The 19967-nt window shown below is 35.2% G+C and overlaps 1 protein-coding gene across 5 annotated transcripts; it reads right to left on the minus strand.

Annotated features, from left to right (window-relative positions):
- Window positions 1-38: 38 nt before the first annotated feature.
- LOC132041048 (DEAD-box ATP-dependent RNA helicase 1) lies at window positions 39-16901 on the minus strand. Of its 5 annotated transcripts, none has more exons than XR_009410847.1 (11): window positions 16343-16900; window positions 14843-15077; window positions 14133-14387; window positions 13013-13167; window positions 12164-12341; window positions 11790-11977; window positions 10616-10820; window positions 9522-9627; window positions 9117-9288; window positions 7085-7960; window positions 39-452 (listed from the first exon to the last, which is right to left on the minus strand). XR_009410847.1 is itself a non-coding variant. In XM_059431798.1 (9 exons), the coding sequence occupies exons 1-9, from the start codon at window positions 16468-16470 to the stop codon at window positions 9197-9199; spliced, it is 1542 nt and encodes a 513-aa protein (XP_059287781.1). In that variant the 5' UTR covers window positions 16471-16901; the 3' UTR covers window positions 9117-9196. The 5 variants fall into 5 exon arrangements, 1 of the variants encoding a protein (XP_059287781.1); XR_009410848.1 differs by lacking the exon at window positions 7085-7960 and adding an exon at window positions 8870-8905; XR_009410846.1 differs by lacking the exon at window positions 7085-7960 and having other exon boundaries at window positions 16343-16899.
- Between the last annotated feature and the right edge of the window lie 3066 nt (window positions 16902-19967).

Here is a 19967-nt window from a genome sequence, read left to right on the forward strand (position 1 = left end):
TCCTCAACATTTGGTTTGAAATACCAGACAAATTAATCTCCATATATAAAAGTCTATATTGCATAAGTATAACTAAGTATAATGTTGAATTTTCAATATAAAATCCACATCACTAATAATATACAACATAAATAAATAAAATTTAAGTATGAAAGATCTCCAGTAAATAACAAAAACCGGTGTATGTCATTCCTTAAAATTATCTGCCGTTACAATCATAGTTCAAGATGAAGATTCTCAGTTTCCAGTTTTCACCAGCAATGAAGAGCTCCAGCCACTCAATATTCATACCAATCAAATCAAACACGTCTCCACCGACGTACCATGGATGCTTATACACTTGAATTTTTCTCACAGTATAGCGTAAGAGACCTGAATTTAGGCAATGAACCTTCATGGAAAGTCCAGCTTTCACAATCCCAAACAGAATTAGTCTTCTTGACCGTCCAAATCTGCACGAAAGAACCAGTTTAGATATGAAATGCAGAAAGGGGGCATGTGGCATTCAATCAGCAAGTTCCAGCTCAATGAGGTAAAGTTCAAAACTGGAATCTCCGATAGCAACAAAAATCGCATAATTAAGTAACGCTGTTTTTTTCTACTCATGCATCGACACATGGCATTCTGCGGTCCAATCTATAAGGATATCTTTATCCGTACAATTAATACTGAAAGTAAGTAGCAGCACTAACAGCTAAAAATGATTAAAGCTTCGATTAAGACGACTAACTCAATTTAAGCCAGTCCATAGATGGATATATCTAATTAAACACCCCTATAAATCTCATCCCATTTGGGTTTTTTAAGGCATACAATCCACCTTATCCTCAAACACTACTACAACAGTTCTACCTTGCATTCTTTCCACCTTTCTTTCAACTGCAGTCTTTCCCAAAATCTACAAAAGATGGCAAATGCTCGGATTGCTAGGTTCGTTACAGAGGTAGCACCACCACAATTTGTAAATGTCATGAGAAACCGAGCCTCAAAGATGCTGGAAACCATCAAAGAGGAGGAGAGAGAAGCTGGCATAAGCGAAGCACTCTCTCTGAAGAGTTCTTTGCCTTCATCGTCTTCATCAGCTTATTCTGCTTCATCTTCAAATGCAAAAAGTTCTAAATATTTTCTCAAAGAAGTTCAGAGGTCTTTTTCTGTATTTGGCAACTAAAGTATCTACTTAGGCTTGCTAAGAGTACTTTCAAGTTTTCCATTTCTTGACCAGTCTACTGATTCCCTGTTATTTTCCTTCAGCAAATTTTCTCTCTTAGTAAAAATGTCCGTGTAGCTTTGGACTGTGTCCAAGCTTTGCTGGGACTAGATAAGTATTGACTGTATGTAACCTCTATGAGAAGAATAAACTTCCTCCATCGAACTATCAGTAAACTTCGGAGAATAAAATTCCTCCATCGAACTATCAGTAAACTTCGGTTTCTGCTTTTTGTAAATATTACTAAAGTTATTTCAGTTTTGATATGAATTGTTATGTACAGTTCTTTTTTCTGTTTCTTTTATACATAAACAATAGGAGTATATTTTATTCCACAAAACAAGAACTAAGGAAGGGCTATACAAGCATACAATAACACACTATAGCGCAGTGAATTCAAATACATCTAATTACAGCAGAATGCAAGAATGTAGTAACATTCATACTAAATCAAACAATTGAGCAACTTTACCTTGAAAAAACATATTGCTCCCCTTTCCTAAAATATAAGAAATACTAACTGATCTTGTGCCCAACGCTTCTTCCTTTTGTTCTAGGATGGTGCTTTCCTCTAGACCACAAGCAACCTTAATTCTTAATGTGTAAGTCACTTTACTCTCCGACCTCAACATCCTGAACCCACGCCGCCACCCCCCCCCAAACCACCCCACAACCCCCCCCCCCCCCAACCAAAAAAAAAAAAAAAAAAAAAATAAACACCATGCCTACCCCTTTTGGGGCTTATTCTCCCTTCCATAAAAAGTTCCCTCATTCCTCCCACCTCTGTTTCCTTGCTATCGGGAATTCACCTCCTCCGATATCTAACTTAAATAATACACTATTAAAGCAAATTAACAAAAAACAATACAAATTTTAAATAATTTAGTAAGTAGATTAAGCGAATGTGGCAAAACATTTTAAGAATTATTTAATCTTCAAAGTTCTGACGGACAAAAAGCTGACTGCTGATGGCGTTTGTGAAAATTACCATGCATAAACGTACCCTGCCGTAACATTTTACCAAGCGGCTAAATTTTTCTAAAGACAGTGGAGTGTCGCTTCTTTTAGCAACGTTACAAAGCTATACCTAATCCTGAGTTACATTTATTACCTGACTCATGTCTTGTTTCATTTATTGTCAGATCACACAAGGTTTAAATTTTACCCATCCTCGTTATTGATCTGTACTCGTTCTTACCTTTCTTCCTCACCTGTCTACTGAAATAAGAAAACACAGTTTACAGAATCACAAAGCTTTCTCCTCCAAAACTAGCAGCAGAAGCCATAATCAGATTATTTTCCTTGTTTACCATAAAACTTCTAGAGTTTCAACAAAATTGGTATTCGTATAATTGTTTATCATTATTTGGAGAAGAATGAGAAGCTCGAAGCCCTGGATTTTGTTAAAAATAACATGAAAAAGGCTAATTAAACTCTTAAACGTTTCCACACCCCCCTTCAACATCTCTGTTGGTACTGCTGCGCCGCTGTGAAATGTTTCGGCAATGACATTTCGAAACCCTAGAAAAATGTAATGTACATCTCTAAAAGCAGAACACCTACAAATAGTAAATGAAACTTTGAAATTAGGTTTGTAAAGAGAAGAAATGAAGAAATAAAAGAAGAATAGAAGGATTTACGGAGGCTAAAATTCTACAAGCCAACAGGAAGATGCCATAGGTGAGGAAGAAATTAAACATGACAATGTAAGGAGAGTGATGGGGCAAAGTAATGGTGAAAGTGGGACCAGCCTGACCAAATGTCAACAATAGGAATCTGTTTGTTATTTTCTGCATAGCATCGTTTACTAAATGGGCCATAGTAAAAGCCAGAGAAGCTCAAGTTGAACTGTATAATTAAGGTTAAAATGCCATTAACTAAAGGTTCTTCATACAAACAAGTTAAGACATGGGTGTTGACATTGTGTTACAATCGTGATCAGTAATATCTGATGAAAAATAGTTTTTACAAATATTCAGCCGGAATAAACAAGTCTTCAGCAGATAACCCACATAGAGGGATAAAGAGATGCTTAATCAAGTTACCAACTACAATTCTAGAAAGATATAAATGCATCTCTAGTGCAGCCCGTTATTACATGCACACAACCAATCAAAATAATTTTGCATAACCGAACTACTAATTGCAGGAAGGGCATGGGGCATTCAATCACAGTTTCCAGCCCAACAAGGAAAAGTTCAAAATTGGAACCTTTCGGTAACAACAACTACCGCATATTTAAGTTACGTTGTTTTTTCTACTCATGCATAAGACACATTGCATTCTGTGGCTCCACAGATGAGGATATCTCATTAAGAGTATGACTGCGATGAGGAACATCTTTATCTGTTCAATTAATACTAAAAGTAAGTGGCGGCACTAACAGCTAAAAATGATTAAAACCTAGATTAAGACGACTGACTCAATTTAATCCAGACCATAGAAGGATAATCTAATTAAACACCCCTATAAATCTCATCCCACTTGTGTTTTTAAAGGCGTACAATCCATTTTCTTCTCAAACACTACTTCTACAGTTTCTACCTAGCATCTTGTTCCTTTCCCTCAACCGCAATCTCTCCTAAAACCTACTAAAGAAGATGGCAAACGCTCGTATTGCTAGGTTTGTTACAGAGGTAGCACCACCACAGTTTGTAAATGTCATGAGAAACCGAGCCTCAAAGATGTTAGAAACCATCAAAGAGGAGGAAAGAGAAGCTAGCACAAGCGAGTCACTTTCTCTGAAGAGTTTTTCGCCTTCAACAGCTTATTCTGCTTCATCTTCAAATGCAAAAAATTCTAAATATTTTCTCAAAGAAGTTCAGAGGTCTTTTCCTGTAATTGGCAGCTAAAGTATCTACTTAGGCCTGTTAAGGGTGCTATCAGTTTTTCAATTTCCTGACCAGTCTACTGATTTCTTGCTGTTTTCCTTCTGCAACTTTTTTTTCTTTTTCTTAGTTACAAAGTCCGTAGAGCTTTGCCTTTGCTGAGACAAGATATATATCGACTGTATGTAACTTCTGTGAGAACAGGATAATTCCTCCATCGAACTATCAGTAAACTTCTGTTGCTACTTTTTGTAAATATTACCAAAGTTCAGTACTGCTATGAAATTGTTATGCACAGTTTATTTCTGTTTCTTTTATACATAAGTAATATATTCTATTCTACAAAATAAGCACTATGGAAGGCCTAATACAAGCATTTGATAACACGCTATAGCTCAGTGAAATCAAATACAGCTAATTACAGCAGAATGGAAGAATGTAGTAACATTCATACTAAAACAAACAATTAAGCATCTTTACCTTGAAAAAACCTATTGCTCCCCTCAAACAATTCATACTGGTGCTTTCCTCCAAACCACAAGAAACATAATTCTTAACATGTGAGTCACTTCACCCTCCGACATCAACATTCCAATTTGTCTTCCCCCCTACTTTCCTCCTTGTTGCCTCTATGAGTCTAGTAACCTTAGATTTAGTTTCCAGTTTTCTCCCCCCCATTCTCCCTTCCATAAAAAGTTCCCTCATTCCTCCCGGCTCCCACTCTTTTTCCTTGCTCTCGGGAATTCACCCTCCTCTCCTCCGAATTTTTAGATAAAAACATTATAAAGCAAATTAACAAAAACAATACAATTTTTTAAATAATTTCGTAAATAGACTAGGCGCATGTGGGAGTAACACTTTAAGAATTAGTTTATTTCAAAGTTCTGACGGATGAAAAGCTGACTGTTAACGGTGTTTGGGGAAATTACCACACATAAACATACTCTGCAGTAACGTTTTACCATCTGGCTAAATTTCTCTAAAGACAGTGAGTGGCGCTTGTGTTAGCGACGTTATAAAGTTTTACGTAATCCCGAGTCAATTTTGTCTGATCTACATTTATTATCTGTCCCATGTCTTGTTTCATTTAATGTCAGATCACAAAACGTCTAAATTTTACATATCCTCGTAAGTAATCTGTACTAGTCGATCCCCCTTCCGCCACCATTAGCACATTTTCCTCTCGTTCTTACCTTTCTTTCTCACCTATCTACTGAAAGAAGAAAAAACATAGTTTACAGAGTCTCAAAGCTTTCTCCTCCAAAACTTGCAGCTTGTTAACAACAAATTTTGAGAATTTTCTCCAACACAATTTATATTCGTATAATTGTTTAACATTTTTGGAAAAGAATGAAAAAGCCAGAAGTCCCGGATTTTGTTTGAGAATAACATGAAAAAGGCTAATTTAAACTCTTAAGCGATTCAACATCTCTGTCGTTACTGCTGCTTCGCCGTGAAATTTTTCAGCAATGACATTTCCCAGATCCCACTTGGTGGGATTATACTGGGTATGTTGTTGTTGTTGACATTTTGGAAACCCTAGAAAATGTAATGTACATCTCTAAAAGCAGAACACCTACAAATAGTTTTATAGAACTTTGAAAATAGTCTGTAAAGGAGAAGAAATGAAGAAGTAAAAGAAGAATAGATACAGAGTCTAAAATTCTAGAAACCAACAGGAAGTCAGGAGAGGTGAGGAAGAAATTAAACAAGACAATGAAAGGAGAGAGATGGTACAAAATAATGGTGAAAGTGGGACCCGCCTGACCAAATCTTAACAATAGGAGTCTGTTTGATAATTTCTGCACAGTCTCGTTTACTAAGTGGGCCGTAGTAAAAGCCAGAGCAGCTCGAGTTGAACTGTCTAATTAAGGTTAAAATGCAATTAACTAAAGGTTCTTCATACAAAGAAGTTAAGACGTGGGTGTTGGCATTGTCTTACAGTGGTGATCAGTAATATCTGATAAATATATTTTTTATAAATATTCAGCAGGAAATAAACAAGTCTCGAGCAGATTACCCGCACATAGGGATAAAGAGATGCTTAATCAAGACACCAACTACAATTCTAGAAAGATATAAATGCATCTCTAATGCAGCCCGTTGTTACACGCATAGAACCAATCACAATAATTGTGCATATGCTGTGAATCACTAAATTGCAGGAAGGGCACGTGGCATTCAATCAGCAGGTTCCAGCTTAATAAGGAAAAGTTCAAAATTGGAACCTTTTGATAACAACAAATACGGCATATTTAAGTTATGCAGTTTTTTCTACTCATGCATAGACACATTGCATTCTGCAGTTCCATATATGAGGATATCTCATTAAGAGTATGACTACGACGGGAACATCTTCATCTTTTCAATTAATACTAACAGTAGGGGCGGCACTAGCAGCTAAAAATGATTAAAACCTCGAGTAGGAGGACTGATTCAATTTAAGCCAAGGCCATAGATGGATAATCTAATTAAACACTCCTATAAATCTCATCCCCTTTATGTTTATTATGGCATACAATCCACCTTATCCTTAAACACTACTTCTACAGTTCTACCAAGCATCTTGCACCTTTTCCTCAACTGGAGTCTCTTCCAAAACATACTAAAGAAGATGGCAAATGCTCGTATTGCTAGGTTTGTTACAGAGGTAGCACCACCACAATTTGTAAATGTCATGAGAAACCGAGCCTCAAAGATGCTGGAAACCATCAAAGAGGAGGAGAGAGAAGCTGGCATAAGTGAGTCACTTTCTCTGAGGAGCTCTTTGCCTTCATCGTCCTCAGCTTATTCGGCTTCATCATCAAACGCAAAAAATTCTAAATATTTTCTCAAAGAAGTTCAGAGGTCTTTTCTGCATTCGGCAGCTGAATTATCTACTTAGGCTTGCTAAGAGTGCTTTCAATTTTTTAATTTCCTGACCAGTCTACTGATTTCTTGATGTTTTCCTTTCTGCAAATTTTCTTTCTTAGTTATAAAGTCCGCGAATCTTGGACAGAGTCCAAGCTTTGCTGAGACTAGATACATGTTGATTGTAGACTGTACTAACCTGTGTGAGAAAAGCAAAATTTCTCCAATCGAACTATCAGTAAACTTTTGTTGCTACCTCTTTAAATATTCCCAAAGTTGGCAAGTTGGCCCGGACACCATGATAAAAAATATATATTCCCAAAGTCACTTCAGTATAGTCTTATCAAAAAAATAAGTTAAGAAATTGCTATGCACGGTATCTTTTTTTTTTTTTTTAAATGACGATGGTGTCCAGTTTGTGCGCACCTTGACTATACCACCAGGTTCCTACTACCTCTCACCAATACAGGTGTCGGGTAACTCTGCCCACCAAAGCTTAGGTAGATGAGAAAAAATCACCTAGTGTTTTTTTTGCCTCCGTTGGAAATTGCACCTCTCTTTCCACTTCATGGCTTTTTTGGCGGTATTTTAGTTTCTTTCATAGATAAACAAAGTATTTTATTCCACAAACAAGCACTAAGGAAGTACTATACAAACTTAAAATAAATGCTATAGCTCAGTTGACTCAGCTACACCTATTTAGACCAGAACACAAGAATGTCGAAAAATTCATATTTAATATGAACAATTGAACAGCTTTACATCAAAAGAACCTATTGCTCCTCTTTCCTACAATATATGATAAACTAGTTGCCATGCAGCTCTTCTTTCTTTTGTTCTAATTAAGTGCTTTCCTCCCAAACAACAAGAGACTTAATTCTAATGTGCGAATCAGTTGACCCTCCAACTTCAATATACCCGACCCTCGCGTCTTCTCCCTCCTCCTAGTTTTTCTTTGAGACACTTCCTCTCCCATAGAACCAAAATGGATCTAATGGAATCTGGTAGCTTCATAAATTACCAGCTTACACCTTAACTAAATGGCAATACTAAATCCAGAGCAGCTCAAGTTGAACTGCATAATTAAGTTTGTAATCAATTAGAAGTTCTTCATACAGACAAGTTCAGCTGTGTGTGAAGACATTATGTTACAACAGTGATCAGTATTATCTGATGAAATATAGTTTTTATAAATATTCGGCAGGATATAACCAAGTCCCTAGCAGATAGCTAACTTGCAGGGATTAGTAGGATGCTGAACAAGTCACCAATTACAATTCTTCAAAGATTTTTACGCATCTACGTGCAACCTTCCATTGCATGCACACAAACAGTCACAATAATAGTGCAATCAGCCAATCACATATACACATGAGAAACAATGTTTGACGGTATAGCTAACTCAAGCGACTCTCCTCCCTGACATATGGCGTGTCTGTTTATTGCACGATTATGGAACACTGATTTTTTCAGTCCTGCGTAAGTTAACTCCATAGCCTCCTTCATAACATCCTCTAGACCGATTTTCAAGTATATAAAAAACTAGTCCGCATATTTTTTTCAGCTTTCGGACACCTGGACCTCTGCTTTCTACTCTGCTCCTTGTGAATAAATTGTATTATTCTTATCACCAAAAGAAGAAAGAACTATTTCAACGAAAAATGGTACCTAACACTTTTTGGGGGAAGTAAAGGGAACTCATGCGCAAAATTGTTTCATAAGGGAACAGTAAGATAATCAGAAGGTCAGAAATTGACCGGGGGCTTATAGTAATGGATCTCAAAATAATCAGAGAACTCGGAGGTACTACAGTAATTTTTTTATTTCTCTTTTTTCCTATCTGTCAGTTTATAGAATGCTAACAGTTCTACTAGAATCATATGACCTTCTTCACATCCTTCTAATTAATTGCTATAAAAACAGTGCAACTTTTGAAACAAAGGCAGAAATTACACGAATAGCAGTAAGCCTGATAGATATCCACCTTATATTAATATTTGGATTGTCTGGACGAAGATAGCTGAAATAGGAAAAGGATAAAAGAAATACCAGAAAACGTAAATTACCACTGTCAAGAAAAACAAAATTGGAACATTTTCTTCTTGTTAACTCTTTTGCACGGCATCAAATAAAGAACCAAGAACAATGCTGACAATCCATAGGCAAGCAGCGATACACACAATGCCATAAATTGAAAATAACACAATAACATAAAAAATGTAGCTACTCACCCATGTAATAGTCATAAACTGGTTGGCAACTGAGCACTACACTGTCTAGGAAAATGGAAGTTATTGCAGTGGGCAGCTTTTCACTTCTCCTTTCTCACATTTGACGACTTCAATCTAATCTTGCTTTTCTTAAACTTTTCTGATTCAACATTCTCTCTAAGTTTCTCCAAAGCTAGAGAACAAATAAAAAAGGTTCAATCAAAAAGACAGAATATCTGAAGAGTAATTGCATAAATAGTGCTAATACTTTATTTTTCACCAAAAGGGCTAATAGGAGATCTCAAGGTTTACTTATCGGATCAGGTATATAAACTGGTGCTGGTTTCTTCAAAATTTTCAATATATAGTGCATCCACATTGACTGCCAAGTATTTCCAATATGTTGGAAATGGTAAAAGAGAGTACCTGAGGTGTACACAGAGCGGAGTGACTCTATCACTTCAGAAGAAACAGAATAGGTAGGGCAAGAGTTACAGTCAGCTTTTTGTAACATCTTCTTGAAACGCTTAATCTACCCCCAAAAAAAAAAAAAAAGCATTAGAGAACTCTATATTTAAAGAAGAATTTGATGCAAAAAGCAAAAGAATGCTTAGTGCTTCGAAATCCCAAGTCAAACTCCTCCGCCGAAAAGTATATCATGGAAATGGTTGAGAAACTTGGAGCTATACACAATTAATAGTCTGAGATTAGATCATATATTTTTACAAATATGTTCATACATCATACATATTATCCTAAATTACTGAGCACTCCAAGTGCTGTGACAGTTAGGATCGCAATATGAATACGAGCAAGTTGAGAGTGGAGGAAGTGTTAGCTTTTATGGCAGCTTATGAGATTCAAGATCAGACTTCTTTTCCAATTTTGTGACCATTTGATGGTGGTGAACTAGCTTAACTAGTCATTACTCTACTGTTAGAGCAAAACTTAGTTAGTGATTGCTGTTCCCAAAGAAAAAGGTACTCCCTCCGTCCCATTTTATGTGAGTGAACCAGCTTAACTAGTCATTACTCTGCTGTTAGAGCAAAACTTAGTTAGTGATTGCTGTTCCCCAAGAAAAAGGTACTCCCTCCGTCCCATTTTATGTGAAGGTGTTACTGTTTGGAGAGTCAAAAAGTTTTTTCTTTGACTATAAATTGCTCAAGGTTTTTAAAAATATTTTGAGTCATTATCTATGTTGACCTGTAGTACTTTTCGTGTAGTTTTCAAATATGTAAATTTTATTTTAAAAAAATAAAGAATCTATACCCGACTTCATAATCAAAATTAAGTGTTTTGACCCTCGTACTCCGAACTCCTTCACATAAACTGGGACAAAGGTAGTACAACTTACTATCCTAAAAGCATGCTATAGTTAGATTTACTACATCAGGTAATTCACAAAATTTTAGCTTCCTTTGGGGCCAGAACTTAAAATCATATTACGAAAATAGATCTTTTAAAGTTGGAAAGGTAAGCATCTTTAAAACCTATGCTCCTCATCATTTAAAAAGACATACCTCATCTTTATGCATTAACGTAAAGCAACATCCACTTTGGCCTGCTCTTGCAGTTCGACCTGCCCGATGAATAAATGTTTTTATATATGCAGGCATATCATAGTTTATGACATTTCTCACTCCTTCAACATCCATTCCACGAGTCATGGCATCAGAGGAAATAAGCACTTGCACTTGTCCTGACCGGAAAGCCCTTAACGTCTTGCTGCAGGACAGAAGTTCGCAAGAACAATCACACAGGTGTTTTTGCACCACAAAATGTTTCCCAAATAAACGTAACATCACTTTCCAACAACATCAAATATAAGTATGAAGACCGATTATTTTCTTTTTACTCTAATTTCTTTTTCTAACTTTTCCATTCAATCCAATTTGCAAGTTCAAAGCTCTAGTAAATTAACTAAGATGGCAACCAAGACAGAGCAATACCAAACATGCCCTTTCTTCTCCAAAAACCTATAAATATTTTTCTAGATACAGCTGAAAACCTATAAAGATTAACAGCCCTCAACAGTAACTTGGATTTGGGTGTACAAGATTTCCAGTGAGATGCAAACATTCTCATACGGCCATAAAATAGTCTCCGATGCATTTATTGATAACGAAAGTTGTCTCTGATACATAATTTTTTAACACCAGAAAATATCCTTATGGTCAAAAACCCAGATATTTCTGTACTAGTATAGTACTCCCTCCGATCCATAATAAGTGTCCTTTTGGCATTTGGCACACCCCTTAAGATGTACTAGGAAAAAAAAAATAGGTATTTTGACTAACTTACCCTTGATTAAATAGTATAGTACCTAGTTAATGTAGTTTCTTAATTACATAAAACTTACTTATCTATAGGGGTAAATTTGGAACAAAACAATTAATACCTTCTTGATTATGTAAAAGGACACTTATTTTGGATCAAAATAAAAAGGCCAAAAGGACACTTATTATGGACCGGAGGAAGTAACTAAACAAAAGAGTTTTTATAACAGTACAGTAGTACACTAAAGTTTTTTCAGCAACCTAGGTGGCTACATGCATTACATTCAGTTAGCTTCAGTAAAGTGTGTGCTCAGGCAAATCATCTTTAGTACAGCTGACTGCAAACTTGTCTAGCAAATCAAATAATGTAAAAGCTCAGAGCTAAAATAAAATTGTTACGTGAATGTATCTATAATACCTTCTTACAGATTGACGTTGAAGACGAGAATACTCCTTGAACTCAATTTGCATATTGTCGAAAAACTTAAGCAAGGTGCATAATCTATGAGTGGACTCCACAGATGATGTGAAAACAATTGATTTCTCCCCTTGCAGACTTTGAAGAAGAGAAACTAGATAAATTGGCTTAAGCTTCGATTGACATAGCTACACAAAAAGAAGGTATAATCGCCAATATGAATCATCTAAACTGTGAGGAACAGTGTCTTCCAAAGCAAAAAGTGTGAAATAGCAGCAATTCAAATGATATGCAATAGTAAACACATTTTCAGGCACATCAGGAAAGAGCCGATAATGTACAAATAGAGCTTATTTCATTCAAGTGTGCCCCACCAGTTTAAATGATTTGAGTTCTTCGGGAAGCTTGTAACGTCTTTCTCCAGTCGTCAAAAGAAGGGGATGATGTAAATCAAGCTGAGCAAGTTTACTTGGGTCCTGTGTTAGTGTGGCTGATAAAACCATCTTCGCAAGCCTTGGATAAGCTTTTCCCTTGAACCCTCTTTCTATGCCCCTGCATTAGTTTTAAAGCAATGGTTAAGAAAATCCCACACGTGAAATGGACAAAAAGAAAACAAGACAGTGAAATGCCTATGTGCACTTAAACCCATTCGATCCCAAGAAGCAACCTCAATGAACCATCAATTGATCAAATGTAAACCTTCCAGCGAAGTTGCATCCACTAATGCAAATAATACGTTGCCTTAGTTTTGATAAACAGTAGATGCATTTCTTTTTGGGTGACGGTGGTGTTTGGACCAGTTACACCTCGACTATTCCACCATGTACCTGCTACCTCCCACCAGCACAGGTACTGGACAACTCTGCCCACCAAAACTAGGGTAGATGGGAAGAAATCAACTAGTATTTTGCTTTTGAGTCCGCTGGAATTTGAACCTGATACCTCATGGTTCTCCACCCACTTCATTAACCACTAGGTGACACCCTTAGATGCAAAGGTAGATACATTTTCATGATCAAAAGAACAAGCAACTCAACAATGGAAAAGATTTGACAGTCAAAGATGTAGTGTCCTTGTCATAAAGAAACAAACAAGACTTGAATAATCAGATAATTACTCCTTGATGAGAAAAATGTCATATCACAACTGAGAGAAAGATGTGCATCTAAAATGGATTCCACATATAAGCAATTCATAAGGGGGAGGATAGGCATATAACATACACTCTTCTGATTGTCTTCAATGAACCATAAGTGCAAGGAAGAAGATCATCAACAGAAGGGAAGTTCCCATCAATAGAAGAGCTGGTCAAGTGAATGACGGTAGGAAGCCAGGACTGATAAGCTTCCCTTAATAACCTATCTGTTTCGTCAACAACCTGCATGATACCATGTAAGTCAACCATTAGGGTCTCTTCCTTATTTTTCCTTCAACTTTTTTTTTTTTTTTTTTTAAAAAAAAAAAAGAAAAAAAAGAAAGTCAAATGGTTTCAAGAAAGCATAAGAAAAAACGAGCAATATCAAAGTCCGAGCCCCCCACTCACAAGACCTACTGGCTACTACAATAAATTGTAATAAATTTTAATTGTCCGAGTCACTAGCATGCTAGTTTTTCCTTTTCAAATAGGAAAGAGACATTAAAGCGAATAAAATGACAAATATATTGATTTTTTTAATATAGTAAATATAATTTTATTGATAATGGGAAACCTCCCATATACAAAAGGTATATAAAAAATTAGAGAATTTACTGAAAGATATGATTCTCTCCAAAAGACACCCAATCTTCTATGAGAATAGAAACCTCATGGATGCACCAAATAGACATTAAATCAAGTGGTTATTCCTCGTATGTACAAAATCCAGCTCTTTTGATTCAAAAGCACTCCTTGTTTTTTCAGTACAATTATTAATGATTGATCAATTCCTATAACATAAATGAAGGTGGAAAAATATCAACTTCAGGTGGTTATGGTGAGTGGTGACAATAGAAAGCTGCTAATGTAAAGACAAATAGCCAGCACATGTGCTACTAAAACATGCATTTTTGTAGCCTGCTTGTATTTAACTTAACATCACCCTACTTCTAGCAAATTTCTTTCAAAATTATCAAGAGGTACTTCCCTGTGCCTAGTTTTGCTAGTGACATAATAGACTAATGAGATACCATACCCAAGGAAAAGCAAAAAGTTAGCTGGACCACTTAACTTTTTAAGAATAGCAAACTATTCTCAGACAGAATTGCTTTATGCCACGATATTAATCACAATAAAGAAGAGAAGAGTAGGGGACTAGTGTAAATATACATACTAAGAAATTCTAAGCAACTAAAAATGCAGCTTACAAGATAACATAGATGTTCAAGGGTAAAACCATCAGTGTTACTGATGTGGTCCATCAGTCTTCCAGGAGTTGCCACTAAAATGTCTACTGCGCTTTGTAACTCGTATGAGGATTCTTCAGGATCGTAACATATGCCATACTCAACATTGGGTTTCCTGATGAGCTCAGAAATTTCATCCGAAATTGATGACTGACCGACTGCCAAGCCGACAGACAAACCTACTGCAGGTGCAAGAGCAGAGAAGACCTCTTTGACCTGAAACAGAAACAAATGGTAAGAATATAATCTTCCTGTGAGAAGTTAGTTATCCATCTTTGCATGTGAAAGTGAAAATGTAGACACGTCATGGATTCGAGACTGGTGGGAAGAACCCACTACGAAGTTGGATGTATTCTTAAAAAGAGTCTCTGAGGCACTAAGACAAAATTCCACCAAATTATTAGATTGCAAGAAAAGGGACTTTCAGCCAAAGAATGAAGTTATAGTTATTTTTTTTTATTTTTTTTTTGGTTATAGGTAGCATGATGTCATAGTTTTAAGGCGAAGAAACCTAGGATGATCATTGACGTACCTATCAAAAAAGAAAAAAACAAGCAACACGGCAAAGTTAGAAAGATAGTTAGCCCAAAGATTTACAGGTAATTGAGAATTTGTGTAATTATGCACTGCCCATTTTCCAAAACTAAAACTAAAAAATCAAGGTGAATAACCTGCAAAGCGAGGTCTCTAGTAGGCAAGACCACTAGTGCACGAAGACATTTAACGGAACGTGTAGACAGCATCTGAACAATTGGTAATGCATATGCAAGAGTTTTTCCACTCCCTGTAGGTGAATTTATACAAAGGTCTCTTTCAGAAGAGCCAGGTCCAATTGTCTCTTGCCAGACAGCAAGTTGCACGGGAAAGAGTGAAGTGATGCTCATATTCTTCAAAGCCACCACTAACCTAGCAAAGAAACATGTATGAGTACGAATAAGTTGGTTGAAGTTTAAAAAATCCAGTATGAGTTGTCAAGAAAGCAAAAGGTATAACCGTATAAGTGTAACTATGTTTCAACTGCAACCGTGGGAATTTTATAAACAATAAAGCAAAGTAATAAAATGATGATATTTTGCATAAGAAATGAAATATTCACTGCCAAAACAGAGAGATGATGGTTAACTATAATTTCCATTATGTTCATTCCTTATCCTGGAGAACGGAGCATTCTTTTCTTTTGAGATGGGTTTAGTATTATAACCCGCTTATCCTATTCTAAATGATGCCATTAATAAGAAAAAAAAATCTCAACCATTTGTATTTCATCATTCCCATATTATGGGACGCCATTTTGGTGCATGGAGTTTAATTTGTTAATTGAAGTTGTATCAGATACAAGTCGTAGTGTAGTACTATAAGTTGAAAAGTTAGTTTGATAAGTAGAACGTATATCATCAGAATTTAATATTTGATCAGTTACATAATTTGAAAACTTGAACCTGGTAGAAGCTATATAAAATAACATTTGAATAAAATGGAACCAAAGGATTTGTCCACACCCAAAATAAATAGAATGCCATATAAATTGTTAGAGAAAAGGATGATAACCGAGAAATCCCGAGGACCAGTAGCACATGGTTCAAAACCGAGTCTATAATGGGCTCCACCCGGCCTCCTATCTTTCTCCACCTAAATACCAAGCTTCCGAGGCAGGGTGTCAAACCATGAAGGAGTTAATGTTTTTACTCTTTTTTTTTTTTTTTTTGGTTAAAATAAGGCAATTTCATTAATGAAAAGTATCAAGAAGGTACCAAAATTACAAGAAACTCAAACATCTCTAACTGCTGGGACACGTTATCAATCAAACTACTTCTACACCAAAAGTATAAGCTTTGTAAACATCTATTCTTAACAGAAGTAATGTGAACTTTCTCATCATAAAAGAAATTATCCTATTTCTTCCTAGCCATACGTTCCACATAATGCATAAAGGCATGGTCCTCCAAATCATCTTAAATATTCGACTCACAACCTAGAACCAACACTCAAATAACTGTTTGAAGGAGTAAACTTTTTAAAATTCTAAAATATTAAAAGATAGCAGCTTTATGCAGTTTCTAAAGATGTACTTATATACTATGCTTACAAAAACTAAGCAATCAACATCCGGATTCAAAATACTCTGAACTTCATGTTCAATTGGGTTGAAGGGAGCAATGCTGAAAGTGTACCTGGGATCAATAAAAGGCAAAAGATCGAGAGAGCATTGATCAAAGGTAGTAATGTCAATTGGATTTCTCATCCATGGCAATACAGGGATGTTTTTCTTCTCTTTCTTCAACTCTTTTTCTTCCTCCATTAGAAAGCTTCCCTTTTCCCTGCTGAAATCCTGACAAAAACAGACGCCCGGATTAAGCTATCCTTTTTTTTTTCAGCTGAAATTTTGTGGGAAAACAAAGAAACACACAAATTAAGCTCTTTTTGGAATTTAGTATACAAAATCCCAATAATAACCACAGACAAGCAACAAGAAACTCCCAAATTAAGCTCCTTTTTTGGAATCTATTCTACAAAATCCCAATATATTGTAGTAAGAACTTAAATACAACAATAGCAGCTACTTCTTAATCCCAAGCAAATAGAGATTGCTATATGAATAACTATCTTCCTTGTCGCTCCATTTAAGTCTGTTACAGCCAATATCATTAAAAAGAAATTTTTTCTAGTACTAAAAGTTCTCTATAACAAAACTAAATCTCCTAGCAGAAGAACTTAAACCAATATAAGGGAAAAAAATAAAATAAGAACATTAACCCTTATATGAAGAACGAGGCAACACATGAAGAAGAAGAACACATTCTCTCCATGTTCAATATCTGAGTCACTTAGGACCCGTTTGGCCATTAAAATTATTCACTTTTTTGCGGAATAATTTTTCACTTTATTTGAAGATCAATGTTTGGCCATGAAAATTTCAATTCAACTTGAAGTTGTATTTCGAATTTGGAAAACGAGTTGGAAAACAGTTTATAAAACCTGTTTTCCAACTCAATTTTCACTTTTGAAGTTGTATTTTAACACTCCCTCCGTCCCAATTTAAACGTCTTACTTTCCTTTTTGGTTTGTCCCAAAGTGAGTGTCTCTTTCTATATTTAGTAAGTTGACAATTCCAAAATAGACCACAAGATTTAAAGGACTACACACATAAACACAACTCCTCTATCTTCAACTCCCACTCGATAAATTCTAAATACAGTGAAAAATATTTGGAATCTATGGCCAAAAAACCTACTCACAATAAAGTACAAATATTTCCCCAGTCAACTCTTTACAAATCAACATCAATGAGTTCACATTCAAACAACACCAACAAACCCAATGTAATCCCACATGGTGGGGTCCTTACCCCTAACTTGAGAAGGTAACGAGACGGTTTCCGACAGACCCTCGACTCAAAGAACAATGACAAAGAGACAATAGCAACAAGTATAGATAACAACAAGATAATAAGATAATCGAGGTTAAAGAAACAATAAGCAGTACTCTCTCCGGTCCAAAATAATTGAGGTTATAGACTTGGTCACATGGATTAACTTAGAGAAAATTACACTGTATGTTAATTGGGGCAACAATGCTACCAAAATTGACCCCTTTTTTTAATTCTTACAAAAAAATGGCCCAAACTCTCCTCTCTCTCCCCCTCTCTCCCCCTCTCTCTCTGCCTTCTTATATGTTGGTAGAAGTATCGGTATATGTTTGTATATTTTGGGCTCCAATTTGTATATTTCTGAAATTTTTCCACTAACTTACTCCTAAAAATTAAGAGTTGTATTGACTAAAATACCCTTAATTAAGAGAGGCGTTGAAACTATAAAAAGCACAAAAAAGAATAAAATATCAATCTCAATTATTCTGGAAATCAATGAAAAAATAAGGAAAAGTACGAATAATATTAATACTCTTGGAAAGGAAAAGAAATACACCAAACTATCTACTAATCCTCTATCCTAATTCTCGACCTCCACACGAGTCTTATCAAGGTCATGTACTCAGTAAGCTGTGGTTGAATTCACATTCAAAGAAATACATAAAAAAAAAAAAAAAAAAAAAAAAACTATACCTTTTAAAGGGTGTTGTGTGTGAGCAGAAAACTGAGAAAAGAGAAAGAGATGGAAGTGTTAACGGCGGGAATTTGAGAGCTGAACTCTGATTTGGGTTTAACTGGTTTTTTTTTCCTGTTTAGTTTTTAATCCGGCCCGTTACTAGGATTTTGGGTTTGTCAACTCCAAAATTTCAATTGGGCCCTAAATGTTAAAGGTCGTAAAGAGAGAAGGAAAATTGACGTGGAAATACAATAAGGACATACTATTGGCACAAAACAATCAAGATTTTAACTATTGGCATGTAATAGCCAAAATACAGAATTCTTTCTTAAATATTGGCGTTATATAACCAACTAATTAAATATACAAATACAAATTAATTAATTCTCACCTATTAAAAAAGTATCTCACGGTAAATCTGTTTTTTATTTTTATATTTGTAAATCCTTTTGGCTTCTATTTGCTAAACCAAATTCTTGGCTACAAATATGTCAATAGTTTATGGGGAATGTATATAACTGTCAATTGGCCGACTGTTCTTCACAGGCACTGGTCTTTAATTTTGGTCACTCAAATTATTGGTCTTTAATTTTTCCCATTATATCCTGAAGTTTTGAATTTGAATCTAGCTCAATAAAAAAAAAAAAAATTACAAGGTTTGCAGTAAAATTAGATTTATTTGGACAAAAGTTAGGCCTTAAGGCAGAGATCTGCCTTGAGGTTAACTTTTGGCCAAACTTTGTCTTATAAGCTTCAAACTCTACCCTGAATCCAAAATGCTACCTAGCGAATCTAAAACTCTATCTTATGATTTTTTAAAAAAAAATTTTGAATGAGCAGGGGTTCGAACTCGGAACCCATGGGTTTTTAGGCTAGGAACAAAAATTAAAGACCAACAATTTGAGAGCCAAAAATTAAAGACCAGTGCCTTTGAAGGTCGTTCCGCGCAAAAAAAAATGAGGAGAAAGTGATGGATGTTTGTATACTCCCTCCGTAAATTTTTACTTGTCCGCTATTCTAAAAATAGATTTTCACTTTTATTTGTCCATTTTCGCTTATCAAGAGAAAAATAATTTATTTCTTATTTTACCCTTAGTATTAATTACTCATTCAAATCATCTTTTAAATCCATTAAAAAGTCATACGCCAATTAATATGTGTATCATGATAAAATATACACTTCATTTATTATTTCTTAAAAAGTGTGCAAAGTCCATGTTGTACAATTAAAAGAGAACAGAGGGAATATCTTTTAACGTCTCAATTAATTAATGTTCCCCTAATTAAAACAATACTTCACGAAATAATAAATAACTTTTTTATTGTCTTAAAACGTCGAATATCTCTAAACATATTTCATTTTCAAAACGACTAATATTCGAAGACGAGAGGCAAAGTATTACTTAAGGCAAAAACGATCAACTCACTTTATTAATCAAGAGTACGTACACAAGTACAAGAAAATAATTTCAACATAAACCTTTTACGATTTAAATAAAATAATAATCCAATCTAATTTTTGTTTCAAACTCTCTTGAGAAAATTTACATAAAACTGGACAAAACCAATTGACCACAAACACAGACTTAGAGCTCGTTTGGATGAGCTTATGACTTTTGACTTATAAGCCAAATGCCTTATTTTTATTATTTTAGCTTAAAAAAACAAGTGCTTAAAAATAATTTTTATCTTACCCAAATATTACAAAGTGCTTAAAATCAATTTTGATTTAAAAGCACCTAAAATAAGCTAA

Source organism: Lycium ferocissimum, chromosome 12 (assembly GCF_029784015.1).
Source record: "Lycium ferocissimum isolate CSIRO_LF1 chromosome 12, AGI_CSIRO_Lferr_CH_V1, whole genome shotgun sequence".
NCBI lineage: Eukaryota > Viridiplantae > Streptophyta > Magnoliopsida > Solanales > Solanaceae > Lycium > Lycium ferocissimum.

Excerpts from the sequence above, each read along its gene's own strand:
- LOC132041048 (XM_059431798.1), bottom strand. The coding sequence starts at position 16,470 with ATGGAGGAAGAAAAAGAGTTGAAGAAAGAGAAGAAAAACATCCCTGTA. Across the intron at positions 12,342-13,012 it reads TTGAAGACAATCAGAAGAGT|GGGCATAGAAAGAGGGTTCA; the intron begins GTATGTTATATG and ends AAACTAATGCAG. Across the intron at positions 11,978-12,163 it reads AACTCAAATCATTTAAACTG|CTATGTCAATCGAAGCTTAA; the intron begins GTGGGGCACACT and ends CTTTTTGTGTAG.